The sequence below is a fragment of the Electrophorus electricus genome, chromosome 18 (assembly GCF_013358815.1).
Source record: "Electrophorus electricus isolate fEleEle1 chromosome 18, fEleEle1.pri, whole genome shotgun sequence".
Lineage (NCBI taxonomy): Eukaryota > Metazoa > Chordata > Actinopteri > Gymnotiformes > Gymnotidae > Electrophorus > Electrophorus electricus.
Window position 1 is genome coordinate 9263807 of NC_049552.1, and position 16951 is coordinate 9280757.

Consider the following 16951-nt stretch of genomic DNA (forward strand, 5'->3'; position numbering starts at 1 on the left):
TAGATCCAGTGCCTCTGGTGTTCAAACAATGCAACTATAACATAATAAACATAATATGATATTGTTCATCTCCATGATGCATATTTCTGCATAGTGAAAAACTCTCAAGATGCATCATTATGCTCCATAGAAGCCAAAACATCTTACATTGAAATTTTCATAGTGAGCTAACAAGTTTAATTTATTTTGAGGTGTTTAGATCAAAAGCCTGTAGGTAGTATAGGTATTGTTAGGTAAGTAGCTAACTAAATGGTATGATGACCTATCTCATTAAAATGGAGGTTAATTTTGTGTTTCTGCCTGTGTGTCATTCAAAGAAATAGCCTGTATTGTCACATAAATCTACAGTATAAGATGTATCTGTCAATTTTTCTCAGGTATCTTTTTTATTTCTATTTCATCAAGACATATCTCAGAATCCAGCTAATTCAGTTGCTTAGACATGTCCAATCTAGGCATATATTGAACTAATTAGTGAGTTAATCTTTTTCAGAAGGGTCAAATTATTGGCATGCATCAAGCAGAGAAAACATCTAAGGAGATTGCTGAAACTACTAAAATCAGGTTAAGAACTCTCCAACACATTATTAAAATGTGGAAGGACAGTGGGGAAACATCATCTTCGAGGAAGGAATGTGGTCAGAAAAAAATCTTGAATGATCGTGATCGGCGATCACTTAAATGTGTGGTGACATCAAATCGTAGAACTCAGAGATCTGTTAACAGTGAAAGTAAGAGCATTTCCACATGCACAATGTGAAGGGAACTCAACGGACTGGGACTAAATAGCTGTGTAGCCTTAAGAAAACCACTTGGCAGTGACGCTAACCAGCAAAAACGGTTTCAATTTGCTAGGGACCATAAAGACTGGACTCAAGAGCAATGGAAGAAGGTCATGTGGTCTGATGAGTCCAGATATACCATTCCAGACTGATGGGCGCATCAGGGTAAGACGAGAGGTGGCTGAAGTGATGCACCCATCATGCCTAGTGCCTACTGTACAAGCCTGTGGGGGCAGTGCTATAATCTGGGGTTGCTGCAGTTGGTTGGGTCTAGGTTCAGCAACGTTATGTGCCCAAAGAATGAGATCAGCTGACTACCTGAATATACTGAACAATCAGGTTATTCCGTCAATTGATTTTTTATACCCATATTCCAAGACATTGCCAGGATTCATCGGGTGCAAACTGTGAGAGTGGTTCAGGGAGCATGAGACATCATTTTCACACATGTATTGGCCACCACAGAGTCCAGACCAGAACCCCATTGAGAATCTTTGGGATGTGCTGGAGAAGACTTTGTGCAGTGGTCCAAATCTCCCATCATCAAAACAAGATCTTGGGGCAAAATTAATGCAACTCTGGACAGAAATAAATGTTGTGACATTGCAGAAGCTTGTGGAAACGATGCCACAGTGAATGCATGCCGTAATCAAAGCTAAAGGCGATCCAACGAAATATTAGAGTGTGTGACCTTTTTTTTGGCCAGGCAGTATATATTGCAGCTCATATTTAAATAATGCTTCTTATATTGGCTTTTGGCAGTTGCAACAGTTGCTTGTTCACATTTTAGCATCAGTTCAGAAACAAAGGGAACAATGACTGGACAGGTGCTTTATATTTATTATTTAATTAAGTTCATTAACAGCTTGAGACTTTCTTTTACTGAACATAAACAAAACTACATTTAACATAATATGTAACTTTTGCAACAAGCATTAGAAATAAATAAATGTACAAATAAATAATGAACGGAAATTACCAAACACAGGGACAAATATTTTTATCAGCAAATTTATGGAATTTACTGTTCTGATTTTATTTTTTTAATTAGTGATTTTTGTGTATGGTTTTCTTTACAAATAAAGTGAATTACAATGATAATTTCCCTCACAAACATGGCCTGTATATCTCATGTGCATTACATTGCATACTTATTCATGTGTTAAATCATCCCACACAAAAATTATACAAACTTTAGTAAAATATTCAATTTCAAATATATTAGTTATATCATTTCTCATTTAGGGTTAAAATATAAACATATTATTTTTAAATAAGATAAAATATTTTCAACACTATCATCCTAAAGTGGTACAGTGAACAAAAGCAGAACATTGGAATGAACCTAAATATACTGCATGTAATAGAATAAAGATTTAACTTGTGCTTTAACTTACTTGAGATTTAACTTATGCATATAATAATATGTTAACTTATCAGTAGTGTGTATTCTGGTGATATTATGATTATTTGGGTTGCTTGTAACTTTATCCATCAAACGTTGACTCATGTACTTAATATTCTTAACCACATTAGAATGGTTTAGATTTTTACATTTTAACTTTGAGTGACAACCATGCAGTGCTCCATAAAAACAAAATAATTAGCATGGCTATATGGAATATGGTAATCTATGGCGTAGATTCTGTGCCACATCTTAAATGCAATTGTGACAATTAAAAAATGTGAAACATTATACACAATGATATTCCTTTTCATTATGACACGTTCAAAATGTGCTGCAAAACCAAAACTATTTTATTTTGTAAAATTATATTTCCCAGTCATGGCTTGAGTTCTATCCTAAAAACACCTGCAGAAAATTGCCCATGAATGCTAACAAAGTCTGATGGTGTTTAACTAGTGCTTAGTTAGATGTATCTACCTGCAAATGTTAGATAGATACATTGTAAGTTAATTTGATGGAAGCATGTCACTGCATTTCTAGTTAGCAACGTAGTTAATGTTACTTGAAACAGCACACAATTTTTCTTCTGCCCTGGAGGTGAGGCACAAAATCTGCTCCATAGTTTTCTAGCTTCTTTTCAGTTCAAAGACTGAAATATTTGTCATTGTATCCTGCTTCTTGACATTTAAATGTAATGTGTTTTATAGTAGCTAAACAAATCTTAATTGCAATCCCAGATTTTTGGATATATGCATGATAAAAGCACAGAATTTATGTTTATATATATAAAAATACAGTGTAATATTGCTTTGAATTGTTTGAGTGAATTCTGTAATATATTTATTCTTTTTTTTTTTTGCGTGCATACTACATGCAAGTGCATATTCATTTCTTTAACAGGCTAGAATTCATGGCCTGTTAATTTGAAAATGTTTTCCAAGATTATATTTAATCACTACAATTTACTAAACAAATAAACAAATTAAATAATCATCCATTAACAAAACAATTTGGGCTCATATATCTGCCGTAGAGCACTTTTCTGCATACATTTCATCCCACAAGCATTTTGTCAGTAAGCATAATGCTGTCGCAGGTTAGCAAACACCAGAAAGCTTTACTAATTACTGTAATAAAATACATATCTACAAATATTCCTATTACATAGATTTACACAGAGCATACTTCACAGAAGGGGACCTATACAACTGCAGAGGCAGGAGAAGCCTATATGGCCTATATAATGTCATCAAGCAGGTGTGGTGCACCAATCCAGTCTAGTGTCCTTGGCTCAGAAGCTGCCATAATCATACACATGAACTGCTTCCCTGTTCTCTTGTCTATGGGATAAATTGTTGTGGGTGTGAACCTCTTATTGCTCTCTACAAACTCACAAAGCTGGTTATATATTTGTGGAAACTCATGGCGAAGGAAAACCCCTCTTGTTCTCAATTCTTTTTGGATGTTAATAAAACAGACCTCTCGTGCTTTCCTACCCTCTTGTCCTTCTTTATCAATATCAGATGTTCCAGGGGGAGGTGTAAGAATTAGTGTCTCCATGTCACTTTCTTTTTTCAGAACTTTTTTATCTGGGCTTGAGGAGGCTAATGATACCTTGGCATATTTGCGTACTGTTGGTGCTTGTAATCTAGGTGAAGGTCTCTTGAACATTAGTTCACCAATTGCTATGGAAACATTCAAAAGGAAACATTCATTGGGATCATATTGCTTGCCTGCATCCTGGAGTTCCTTACAGTATTCTCCAAGGTTATCTTTGAAGCTGTCCAACTCTCTGAGTGACAGATATACTGGGGACATCAGAAGGCTCTCAAGCCCAACTTGGAGAAAGTTATCTGCAGAACCAGGGTTTGGGAATCCTATGAAAAGGACCCCTCTACCTCGAGACAGGTATCCCACTTTAGCAATGCGTGAGAAAGCTTTATGAACTTCTGAGTTCTCTCGGCAGTGTTTTAGGATATGCCTGCAAACACTACTGATCCGACTATACATGCAGGTCTTTTTGTGGGTGTCCCAGTCCTCCCATCTGCAGTTTCTGGAGCAATAGTAAGTGTGACAACTATGGCAGGACTTGAAGTACAAACTGGCATTAAACAGATTTTCCTTATGCTGGCATTTGCTGTTGGAGCACACCATAGCATCATCATCATTTCGAGTGTGGTTCAAAGATATGTCCTCAGCACTCCTTGGAAATCCCTCACAACCACTATCTGGATCTTTAAATGTATCTGGGCTTGTCTTTGAGGAATCTGTCTGAGTGGTTAAACGTCCAGAATCCTCTTGATCCAATATCTGCTCTCCCTTTACATCATCATCATTAATCAACTGTTTGAGCTGGTCTATCAATTCCTTATTGGACTGCCTGCTGTTTTGAGGTATGTAATCAATGACCAAGTCTGCTAACAGTTCATCCAGTTGCTCAAGGCTCTGTTTCAAGGTAGAATTATTATGTTTCCTCTCTAGTGGATCAGAGGGTCTCGCTAGATTATGAGCATTCTCATTTTGAACCCGCCTACCCTTTTCCAAATCCCAACTGACTGAGCCTGAATCTTTATTTCTGCTGTTACCTGCACGGATGTCATTATCTGTTATGGTGATTTCTGGGGTTACAAACCAGTTTTGTCCCATACCCATTTTTCCCTCACTGGCATACTTCTCCAGAGAATTTTCAGATAAAGATAAGGCAGCATAACGTCTTGGTGAACTTGAGAGGTTAATAATTACTGGTTTTTGTCTATTATCAGGCAAAACCTCTCGCTGCTGATGATAAAGGTTCTCATAACTCCTTCCTCGTGAAATAGCATGTTCCTTCTCCATTTGTGGGATAAGAATGTTGTCCCAGGACTTTGAGTAGTTTCTGACATCCCTTCCTAATAGAGAAGGTTCATTGAATTCATTAGAATACCAAGGGGTCAGTGTTGGGACTCTCTGAGGAGTTGTCTGTGAGGATGGGTACTGGCTGGAGTATGTGGCTATGCTTGATCGGTGCCAGTCATCTGAAAAAACTTGAGATATATGTGGTGGCTTTCGTCCCTCTGTGTTGTATGCTCTCATTGGAATGTGGTGTTCTGCGGGGGAATGACAAGCCTGTGTATAGAACATTTTTGAATGGTCTGATGGGAAGGCATATGATCTTGCACCTTCTCGACAGTATGTCCGTGCTTGTGAAGGCATGAAGTATGGTTCTGGCTCACTTAGTGGATATGGTCTATTGTAGTATGCCTCTAAGGATTCCTGGCGAGGGTCAGTATAGTATGTGCGCACAGGCATTGTATGGACCCAGCGAGATCTTGGATCATACACATACTGACCACTAAGGGAAGGGTTTTGGCCATTACTGCTGTTAATACTGTACTGGTCATCTTGATAGTATGCTCTAGCTGGTTGGCCTGGATATCTGCAGGGATCTTCTGTAAAGAAAAATTTGGTTGGAATGTTTGGATTTGAAAGAGTTCTGTACTCCCTTGCATCTCTGAGTGAAGTCCTACCTGAAGAGTTATCTGAAGGATGATAGTAACTGCTGGGTATATAGTTTGGAAACTGGTATGCTTGCCTATAGTTTGTGCCAAAACATTCACTGGGAGTGGGTGTCCTTGACGTGGGTATTTGACGTGGCACAGACAAGCTCCTGAAGCCTGAGGTGGAGTAGTGCGGCCAGGGAGCATCACCACTGGTGGTCCGCATCTTCCTTCTAGTGTGTTGGAGAACAGAAGCATCTGGCTTTATATCCACTCGACACCTAACATGGGGAGTGTTGGCTACTTTGTCCTGACTGTTTCCCTCAAAACAATTTGAGACATACAGTGGTGTATGAGGTTGCAGCTTGATAGGGTGCACCTCATTAACCAAAGCCCGATTTGTATTAAAAGATGTCTCTCTGGTTTGGGGTAACATATCAGGTCTTTTCTGGTGATCCACGGGTGATATCCCTCTCTTTGCTGAGGGTTGTGAGACTGTAATGGGTACAGGGGTAAGGGTGGCTCTAACTTTGGGGACACTTTTTGTACGGGTTTTGCCTTGAACAATAGTCCTTACCGACTCACTGGTTTTGTCTGTGTTGGTCATTTGTTGTGATAGTCTTGTATTGAATAGATCAGGGGAAGAAAAACGAAGATGCCCCTGCTGTCCAGTGCCATTCCACATGACATCTTTGTTCATTGCCTGGTGATCAGTTGGGTAAGGATAATCCATGGATGAAGAAAAGGTATTTGGGTCGTCTAGTAACTCAATGAAGTCAAAGCTACGACAGTGTCTTTTGTTGGTGATTTCAAAGTTTTGATTCAGTGTTCCAACCATTTGGGTATCACATTTTTTAGTGGACACAGAATACTTTGTTGGGCCACAGTTTGGGCCAATTGTGATGTCTTGATAGAGGGTTGATGCAATTATGTCAGGAGGATCAGTCCGTGTCATTTTAAGAATACACCTCTATTTTTATTCCTCAGATCATACCACCTAAAAATGCAAAAACATTTGGTTAAGTACATTTGGTGCATTTAGGACTACTTTTAAATTACAATTAAATTAACATTATGCTACAAATGAACAGCTTGTTAAGGACTTAATTAAATAATAGAAATCTCCAATAAATGTTTATTCAAAAACAACCAGGACTTGAGGTTGCTTATTATTGATTAGGAATTTTACAGTTTTACAATTTTGCCAGTTTGACAATAAACATAAATGAACAAGCATGCACACGTGAATGCGTTGATCCTGAATTCTGAAAAAAAGGCACAAGTAGACCACTACTGATTATTGTTAAACTTAAAATGCTGATGAAATTGCACTACTATTAAAGAACACACAAACACACAGACTGCAGAGAGATCAGAGAATTCATGATAAATGACTGAAATAAATATTGATTCAACATTGATTATAAAGATCTGGGAGCCTTGTATGCTTATTCTCTGTGAACAAATGGGCAGGTTTTTTATTTGTCACTTAGTGAGCATACTAATTTTCTCAATGTGAGGCCTGCAATAAAGAGACGTCAAACAGTGTCAAATTCCAAATCATCAATGAACATCAATCATTACCCACCTACTATGTTTTAGCCAGAAACTAAAGTCATAAGCTGTTTCCCATTACTTATAACTGAGCCCTTGCAACAAATACCATGTCCATTTACTGTTTTTCCACATTCTACACAATAAAAACCAGAATATAAAGCATTATTGCAAGTTTTATTTTTTAATACCCTCATGAATGAAGTAAGGTAAGTCTAAATAAAGCTTATTTAGCATTTTAATGTAATTGTAATGTAAATGTACAAAATCAAAAACTAAAATAACTGATTACACAAAAGGGGAAATGGCTGATATATGGTTTTTCTTTGCAAGGGCTGAGTTATGCAGAGCACAATCTAAAATTAGTACTGAGAAATGTGCTGGTCCTCAGCAGCTTCCCACTGGGTTTAATCACATTGCAAAGGGGTGTTCAATAATAGGAAGATGTGTTTTTATTTATATGGTGCTTTTTATTCCAAAATATCAATGGTGGTGAAATAATGAAAATAAATATTATTACAATAAAGTAAAACATACAAATAAATATAAATAAAATCTTAATAAAAACAAATATATGCTTTTAGTTTGGATTTAAAAACACTATTAAGCTCTGGAACATCTAAACTAATGTTGAACACTGATGCAAGAGTAATATAATTTTATCTACTCTGATTCTTACACTGTTTCTTCAGTACTTTGCCCACTTGCGCATTTCTTTCTTGTATTTGATATTAGAACAAAGCAGATTCATGATTAATGTTTGATCGGTGCCCCTTTCGCACTGTACTATACGCTCACCAGCAGCTTTATTAAAAAACACTTATTTTAGAATCACCCTATACTCTCTATCAGTGGCAACTCCACACAAAGGCAAGGCAAGCCAAGCTTCCCCCAAAAAATGACAACTAAAGATGTAACTTTAATGATAATCTTGTATATTAAACATTTCTTAAACATATTAAAATGACATGTTCCTCAGTGACATTCTTACAAAAACTGTATTAAGTCTCTGGTATCAGGATAACAGTATGATGTCATGACATTAGGTTATTAATCCTCTATCTACTCAATGCAGTCAGTGTATAGAGCAAGCCAGACAAGTTCAGGCTGCCTGAGCCCTCACATTAAGCCCATGTTACTACGTCTTCTTTTTTTTGTTTGTTTGTTTGTTTAAATATATGTGGTCCACGTGGAGCAAAATGTCAAGTGTGAAATGTTACTGCCTCCAGAATGCAGGCTATTAAAAGCAATTATCATTCTCAAGCAGGCCACCTTTTTTAAACAGTTATAAGTCATTCCATTTTTGTCACCCAAGATAAGAGGAGTTGTTTCCTGTCTCCTCTGAAACCTGTTTTGCAGCAGGTTTTTAATCTTTTTAATCTGATTTGATTTTTTAAATGGATCCTGTTTAAATGGATCCTATCCTGTTTGTGACTGGTATGTTTCTGCTTACTGGCTATTACTTGGGTGGTGAGCCATTCTCAGTACAGCTTTAGCACCAACATGGCAATGGCATGGTTATGCATGTAAAACTTATATAACATGAGCTGATCAGGCGCAGCAGTGTTGCTGGGTTTTTTACACAGTGTGTGTGTCAGTTCTAAACATGTACATGGCAGCAGATGGCAACCAGTCAGCATGCTGCTGACCACTGCAAAAACCCAAATACATGTTTAGGCATTGTATTCCACACACAATTCCACCACATATGTGTTACAACATTGTTCATAACCACTACCACTATCTTATCCATTACTATTTGTTCTAATATTAGTAAAGATTTACAAAACTAGGCACTATAGAGTAGACTAGTTGAATTTGACACCTATAATCCTATATCTATAGAATAAGGATACCCAATAAAATGTCCAATGGGTTTAAGTACACATTGTTTTTAATGTAGCAGAAGTCTGAAGTATGCTGGAACAGTAGCACTCTGAGTAATTTAGGATATCTTTAACTGGGCTTATGACTGAAATTTCTTATGCAGGAAATTTGTAGTATTTAATAAATTCATCAGATGATGATATCTTACCTGAATCAGTAAGGTTTGTTGTATTTTATCCTTTGCTTTAGTATCCTGCCTATGTAGGCAGGATACTAAAGCAAAGAATAAAATACAACAAACCTTACTGATTCAGTATTTTCAGTATTTTCAAATAACTAACATTGCATGCATTGAAATTTATTCCAGGTAGGCAAATTTGCAGTGTTAATCAAAAAGAGTATTGCAGTGTGCCACCCTCACTAGCAGCACCCCAACATCCAGATCAACAGCCTCCCATGTCTTAAAACACCTTCAAATAGTATGCAAATCACACTTTCAGTTTACAGTTATTTTCAGTCAATTCATATATAGTGCATGCATTGTAATTTCATTGCAAAGCATTACAGTGTGAATGTGTGTGTGTGTGTGTGTGTGTGTGTGTGTGTGTGTGTGTGTGTGTGTGTGTGTGTGTGTGTGTGTGTGGTAACTTTGTCCAAAACATTTTGTTCATCTCTTACTACAGTACACTGCAGGTAAGCATCTTCGTTTATATATACACCGTTTCCAGAAAAGGATGTTTCACACGGAAGTCCTTCATCATCTGTGCAAGCAAAGTGCTTCTGAATCCATTCTAAAGTTATACATACTGATCAGTTTATTGAACACCTTTGGACCATCAGAATTAAGGAATATCATTCCCAAAGGCAAGGCATTTTAATACTAATAAACATTGCATTAATTACATATCTTTGTGCATTCTGCATGGCAGCAATGAAATTACACTCTGGGTATTTTAGAACCCTATGGAATGAATGTTATGATCTGAACATCAATATTGTAGTAGGAGGAATCAGTTTATATATGAAAAAGTTTAATATCTCTACATCTCTTACTACAGTACACTGCAGTCACCTGGAATCTATCTATCTATCTATCTATCTATCTATCTATCTATCTATCTATATATATATATATATATATATATATATATATATATATATATACACACAAACACACACACACACACACATGCACACACACACACACTCCTTTTATTGCCACACATATTGAATGTATATACATTACTGCTAATTGTATCTCTAAAAACTTATGGAGAAACAACAAATTTGCTTAATAGTAATAGACATGAAGACAATCCTAAATCCCTCTTCTCTGCAACTGATAGACTGGTTAACAGCTCTCCACATGTCCCTTTAGAACTCTCTAAAGACAAAGGTGTATAGTTTAACAAACTCTTTGGTAGTAAAATACTGTCCATTATGGATAACACAGCTAATGGCTATTACTCACCCATTGAACATTCTGTACACAATGTCTCAGGAAGCTCTATGTCAACCTCTACAACAATCAATATTGAAACACCTTAGTAAGTGATTTCACAACTGAACACTACTAGCTGTCCTACTGATTTAGTACCAATCACATATTTGATGTCCTCAAAAAGGATATTCTGTGCAATGTTAATCATTAATTTCAACAGGGGATTTACCCACAGGGTCTGAAAACAGATGTCATTAGACCTCTTCTGAAAACGAGTAACTCTGACCCCAGTTGGCAACCAATTTCTAACATTCCTGTTTTAGTAAAGATAGTTGAAAATGTGGTATCCATTCAATTAACTGATTATTCAACTCTAGCATTTTTTTCTGAGCTCATCATAACACAGAAAGAGCACTTAAACTTTTAAATAATCATAGAGTCATCCAGAATGGTTACCAGCAACCTCTCTCTACTGTTTAGATCTTAATGCAGACTTCTATACATTCAACCACAAGATATTGCTTAATTGTTAACGTGATTGGATTGCACTGTCCTAAACTTTTATTTGAGTGCTTGTGAATATTATGTTGCCATTGGAAAGTCCTGATCTAAGCAATACTCCCATTTTATGGTGTACCCCAGGGATCCATATTGCATCCAGCACTTTTAATTTTTATATGCTACCATTAACCAGAGTAATTAACAAGTACCAACATACATGGGCACGACACACAGTTGTATATGTCCCTTGTTACTGACCCTCCAATCTATCAATACTTTACTGGATTGGACATTACTTTACTGGACATTAAATACTAGATCTTCAGTAGCTCAGTGGTTAAGGTAATTGAAAGGTTGCCAGTCCAACCCCCACTGTTGCAAAGTAACCATTGCTGGGCCCCTGAGCAAGGCCCTTAACCTCAAGTTGTATTCAGTCATAAATTGCTTTGGATTAAAGTGTTAGATAAAAGCCATAAAAAGTGGCAATTAGAGAATTTATTTACAGTCACTATCTATTAATGCTCAACATTGTGTCAGAAGCCTGGGCATCTCCTTTCACCATGAGCTTAGGTTCAAGAGTCATATTAGCAATGTCTGCAAAACAACAACTTATCACCCTAGAAATAAACTAAGATCTGCTTTTTATTCTCTTTAGCTGATAGTGAAAAACTTATACACACTTTTGTAACATAACTTATAGGTTACTGCAATAATCTTTTCTCTGGTCCAAAGAGCTCCATTTTCCAGTTTTCAAAGGGTGCAGAGTGCCTCAGTGACAATCTTAACACTTACTAAAATAAGGGATCATATTACATCTGTCCTTAAACAGCTGCACTTTAGTTTAACAGTATGATTTAGAATTGATTTTAAGATTATTTTACTGGTTTTTAATTGCAATTTTTAATTGAGAGTTATGGAAAACTGTGATGTTACGATGCTGCCATGTCACCTCTTTTTTGTCACCTCTCTTTTGTAACTAAAGTTTGTTGACTGAGAGCTGTGGAGTGCTGATGTTCCAGGGTGCCCTCCTGCCTGTGTTTATTTCTGGCTCTATCCATTTAGCTGTGTTGCCATAGCTAGATCTGCAAAGGTCTGTCTTTGCACATTATAGTTTCCTAATTTACACACCTATGTACTTGGACATGACTAATAATCTATTCTCTCTTTCTGCAGAGGTTGACCTACTCCTGATGTCATGTTGTTACAGAGCCAACATGTCTCACCTGCCATGGCATCTCCCGCCACCCCCTGATGACCCCCTGCTGTAGCCCACCACACCTCCACCCCAGCCTATTATCTCTCTGTTGCCCTTGACTGAGGTTCTCATGCAAGATGGGCTTTGGACACCAGCACACCATCGAAACCAGACTAGGACTTCTAGAAAACCAGAACAAACATTCATTGTTTATTTCTTTACTTCTATTTTTTCCCTCTCTCACTACTTATTCTGCTCCTTATTGTTTATATTCTGGCTATTGTAGTGTCCGTTATCAGCCAGAAGAGGATAGGATCCCCTTTTGAGTCTTGTTTCCTTGCAAGTTTCTTCCTTATGCTACAGGGAGTTTTTTCTTGCTACTGTTGCCCTTGGCTTTCTCACTGGGGGCTTGGACTCCAATGTTTGCAAAGCTGCTTTGTGACAATGGCTGTTGTAAAAAGTGCTATATAAATAAATTTGACTTTGATTTTACTTTTAGGTTTAAATTCTTCAGCAACATTCTCTGACACAGAGATCCTCTGTCTCACAAATATCATGGCACAAACTGATTTAGATTTTAGCAAATCAGTGCAGAGCAATTGGTAATGGTGTCACAGATTGTCCAAATATTAAATCTTTCAGACTAAAATTGTCTTCCGGTTTCAATGCTGTTGTATGGCAGCACCTCTCCCAGGTCCAAGTGCCCCTTTATCTCAGTATAGCTTGTGAATTTGGAGACACAATGGCACAGTTGAATAAGACAGAATGAATGGGAACTATTGATGATTTAAATTAATAATGCATGCTTATTTGGGGGCACTAAACAACATTTAAGGGGGGCTATAGCCTCCCTAAAACAGGCCTAAGGACACCCACGCTGTGTTCTATTTTGTTTGGTGACAGGTTTATGTCTGAAAGTAAAGTTTTGAATGACAGCTGCAGACAATCATAAAAGGATGCCTATAGCCATCGCTAGAGAGATCACCACAGCTGAGGTTGGCATACTGAACCTGTACAGCAAAAACTTGTCAAAAACCATCAATGACTACTGATGATGGCTCAAGATCTTGAAAGGTTGTCCGTAGTAGACGGACTACCACTTGTAATTCAGTTCCAAGGGGCAAGCTTTGGGACTGCTGAAGCTTATTTAAATCATGTGTATCTTATGTGAACTTTCATTAATGTGTGATTTTCAGGTGAATGGTACCTGTGCATTGAAAAGGGAGGTAATTCAGGAGCATCCATATGTTTAATGTTCTATTCACCAATGACAGTTTTTACCACTCCGCCATCCACGCAAATACAAGGGGCCCCATAGATCAGGGGCCCCCCTGCTGGCCACAACCGGTTGGCTGAAAAAACGAAAAAAAAAAAAAAAAAAAAAAGACTAAACGCATTCATTCTTTCATTGTTCCACATCAAAGAGATACTCTAAAACGCTAGCTATCTAATCAGAAGTCTTGAACGCAACATAAAACAGAAAACAGCGGCGCCCATAAAATAAAGAAAAGTAAGGAAATAAACCAGGATGGTTCGGTTTTGGCTTAAGAAGGTAGGTAAAGAATCTATTTTGCTGTAAAAAAATAAAGTAAAAAAATTAATAAATAAATTATATATATATATATATATATTTATATATATATATATATATATATATATATATATATATATATATATATATATATCTGCTGTGTGTGTGTATATATGCTGTGTATATATCTGCTGTGTGTGTGTGTGTGTGTGTATGTATATATATATATATATATATATATATATATATATATATATATATATATATATATATATATATATATATATATCGAAATCAGTTTTAACAGCTTTTTGATTTTTTTCCCAAGAGCCACGACATACCACAAGCTCTGTCACCTGGATACCGCGCACAATTGCACCATAACTCTGACACAGCCAATACATACTACAGAGTTTGGAAAGCAGCGTTCGGATTCATTTCGAATTGTCATACAGCAAGTGTTAATGTAGACTCTGTAGGTCACTTTATATTTTAGATACACTGCAAATGAATCTATTCATATACAACTGTAGATATTTTTCTGAAGAACTAGCTTAGAAAAATAAAAAGGAATACGGTACAGAAAATACAGAAAATGGAAAAAGAAAAGCACCATTTGTTCTCGTAAAAATTTTGCGCCACGACCCCCGCTCTGTGCAGCATCACTCGTAAAAAAAAAACAAAACCATACGCCTTCCAGAGAGATGACATCATTAAAAATAATCGAAGTCGGTCGTTATTTCAGGGCAACAATCATTAAAACATGACGATTTCTGTTATATTCTGCAACCATAACACGAATGCTAGACTTACCGTGCTCATCCAAAGTGTCAGTATACAAGCGTTTGCTCAGTATATAAGCGATCTCCTGGTGTAACTCCTGAAGCAGCCGCCCGCGTTATATCGATTATGTTTTCTCCATCGCGCTATAGTGGATGAGGGTGCGTCTTTATTATTAATTGCCCTCGAGTGTTGCGGGCCGGAGATAAGAGGAGTGGGTTGACTGTATTCTGTTCAAGAGTGCGACGAGGTATAAATGCGCCGTGGAGTGTGTTTGTGCGCGCGCGCGTGTAGGAGCGTGCGTGTGCGTGCATGTAAAAGAGAGAGCCCTTGTGTCACACGCTGACTGACCATATGCGATGGCACAATATTGGAACAATCGTGAGTCGTGTAGGAGATTTGTATCACAAAGGTGTGGTGTCTTGCTAATTTTTAAAATGTGTTACTTCAGTTCAAACTTACTTGGCCTATTTCGTCCCTGTCCTCCATATTCTTGTTTCCTGTTCAGCTCCTTGTGGCGATTTGTGTGAATTATATTTGGGGAATGAATTCATTCTTCAGAATAACTGCTTAACTTACTTAGATGACCAACAAAAAGCACAGCTGGTGATAATAAAAGGAGATTCTATGAACAGAATTTAACTACTGGCAGTTTTACCCATGATCACAGCTTTGACTCTCTGTTATATGTGTTCAGTTAAGGATACATTTGTTTTCCTTCGGCCAGTTACATAAGTCTTTGTAGTTGCTCAGTTTAATAAAGACAGGCTGTAGTCACTGCTTATTTTTGCTTTAGTGGGTTTTATACAAACATTTTTGTTTGTGACCTTTTTAACTTCTGCCTAAACACAGACGGATATAATTAATTTCTGTGCAAATGTTCATGTCATCGTTAGCGTGTGCTTGTGATAAAATGCTAATTTTACCATACGTGATTTTTTTTTATTGCTTAAATTTATTGAGGACATTTTCATGTTGTTTCATCTTAGTTTATAGTTTTGTAATTTAGCTTTGTTTTGTTTATCTTGTTTAATGGACTGTGAATCAGAGGCTTGTTTGTTCCCCAAAGCTCTCCAGTCTGCATTCTTTCTTCACTAATCAACATAGAACGTCCTTATTATTCCATGTTTGGGGTATTCTAGAGAATTCTACATTAAGATAAAATGTGTACTCTTTGTTAGGACCTCGCAGAAGAGCTGTTTACTGTTAACCATTCTTCATAGCCTTCTTATCCAATTTGAAAAAATGTTTTAAAGCCACAAAAGGCAAATTGAGTCATTCATAATTCACTGTCTGCCATCATCTCATATTGTACCTCTGTAACAATCTCATTGTTAGTTATGTTCAGAACAGTGATTACTGAAATTATGCATGGTTGAGTTTGAGACACAAAGATGTGTTTCAATTAAATTAATAATTAGAGAGATGTGAAAGATCCTTAACTCCACTGACCTCTCGTCAGCTGTATGGGAAATAGAAACAATGACCACAGTCTAATGGAAGTGCTCCCACTCCTCCCTTTCAGATGAGCATGAATTATTGAGTCTGCTTCGGTGACTGTGTCTGTCGATAAGAAGGTAGAAATGATGGTGTCTGTGATGGTGACTGTCGATAAGAAAGCACAAGTGAGATGACTTAGCAACACTGACTTAGCAACACTGCCGAGCTTAGGGCTGTCATGACATTCATAGCATTTGGCACCCCAGACAGTATGGAAAGAACATGAAGAGTGTAATGGCTGTTAACCTTTAGTGACAGCGCACATTATCTATAGTGTAGCCACAGAACATGAGCATGAGTACTTTACGTGAATGAACATACAGTTTAAAATCTTCCTATGTTCATCACCCAACCACAGTATAATGACTAAAGTGATTAAATACATTGGAACAAAAGTAAATCAGTGTAATGTGTATCTGATTTCATAATGCTTTACTCTATTCTGGTCCTCCTTTCCTGCACTAATGAATCCCATCGCTGTTATTGGCATGGCAACACAGCTAGCTCCCTATCGGCTGAGCCTACCTTCCATCTGCCTGCTCCCATATGGGTCTGATATGACACAGCAGGACAAGATCCATTCCCACATTGCATAAGGCGAGAGTGAAGAAGACACATGTTACCAGAGAGCCATCAAGTCCTGCTTAGGTACAGGCCTGGGACTGAAATCTGGCATGAATGATGCAACTCTACCTGATAAGCATTGGAACACTCTACCTGATAAGCATTGGAATGTATAATTCCTGCAATGTATTGAAAATTAGTGGCAGGATAAGGGTTTTATCAGTTATTTTAATAATTTCAAATTATTTAACAATTTAATTATTAAACAATAATAATTTAGCTTTGTTCTGATACAGAGAAAAACATTGTTTTTTAATTTAACAATTTTCTTTCTTTAAATGTTTGCACAAACTTGATTTATGTACATTTAGATACATTTTAGTTGAATGTCC

At 37.0% G+C, this 16951-nt stretch overlaps 1 protein-coding gene across 1 annotated transcript; it reads right to left on the minus strand.

Moving 5' to 3' along the window:
- Positions 1-1613: 1613 nt before the first annotated feature.
- unm_hu7912 (un-named hu7912) lies at positions 1614-14746 on the minus strand. The gene is made up of 2 exons (XM_027030462.2): positions 14529-14746; positions 1614-6663 (listed from the first exon to the last, which is right to left on the minus strand). The coding sequence occupies exon 2, from the start codon at positions 6619-6621 to the stop codon at positions 3427-3429; it is 3195 nt and encodes a 1064-aa protein (XP_026886263.2). The 5' UTR covers positions 6622-6663; positions 14529-14746; the 3' UTR covers positions 1614-3426.
- Positions 14747-16951: the final 2205 nt, after the last annotated feature.

What these genes read in the sequence shown, in the direction of transcription:
- unm_hu7912 (XM_027030462.2), bottom strand. Translation starts at nt 6,621, where the DNA reads ATGACACGGACTGATCCTCCTGACATAATTGCATCAACCCTCTATCAA.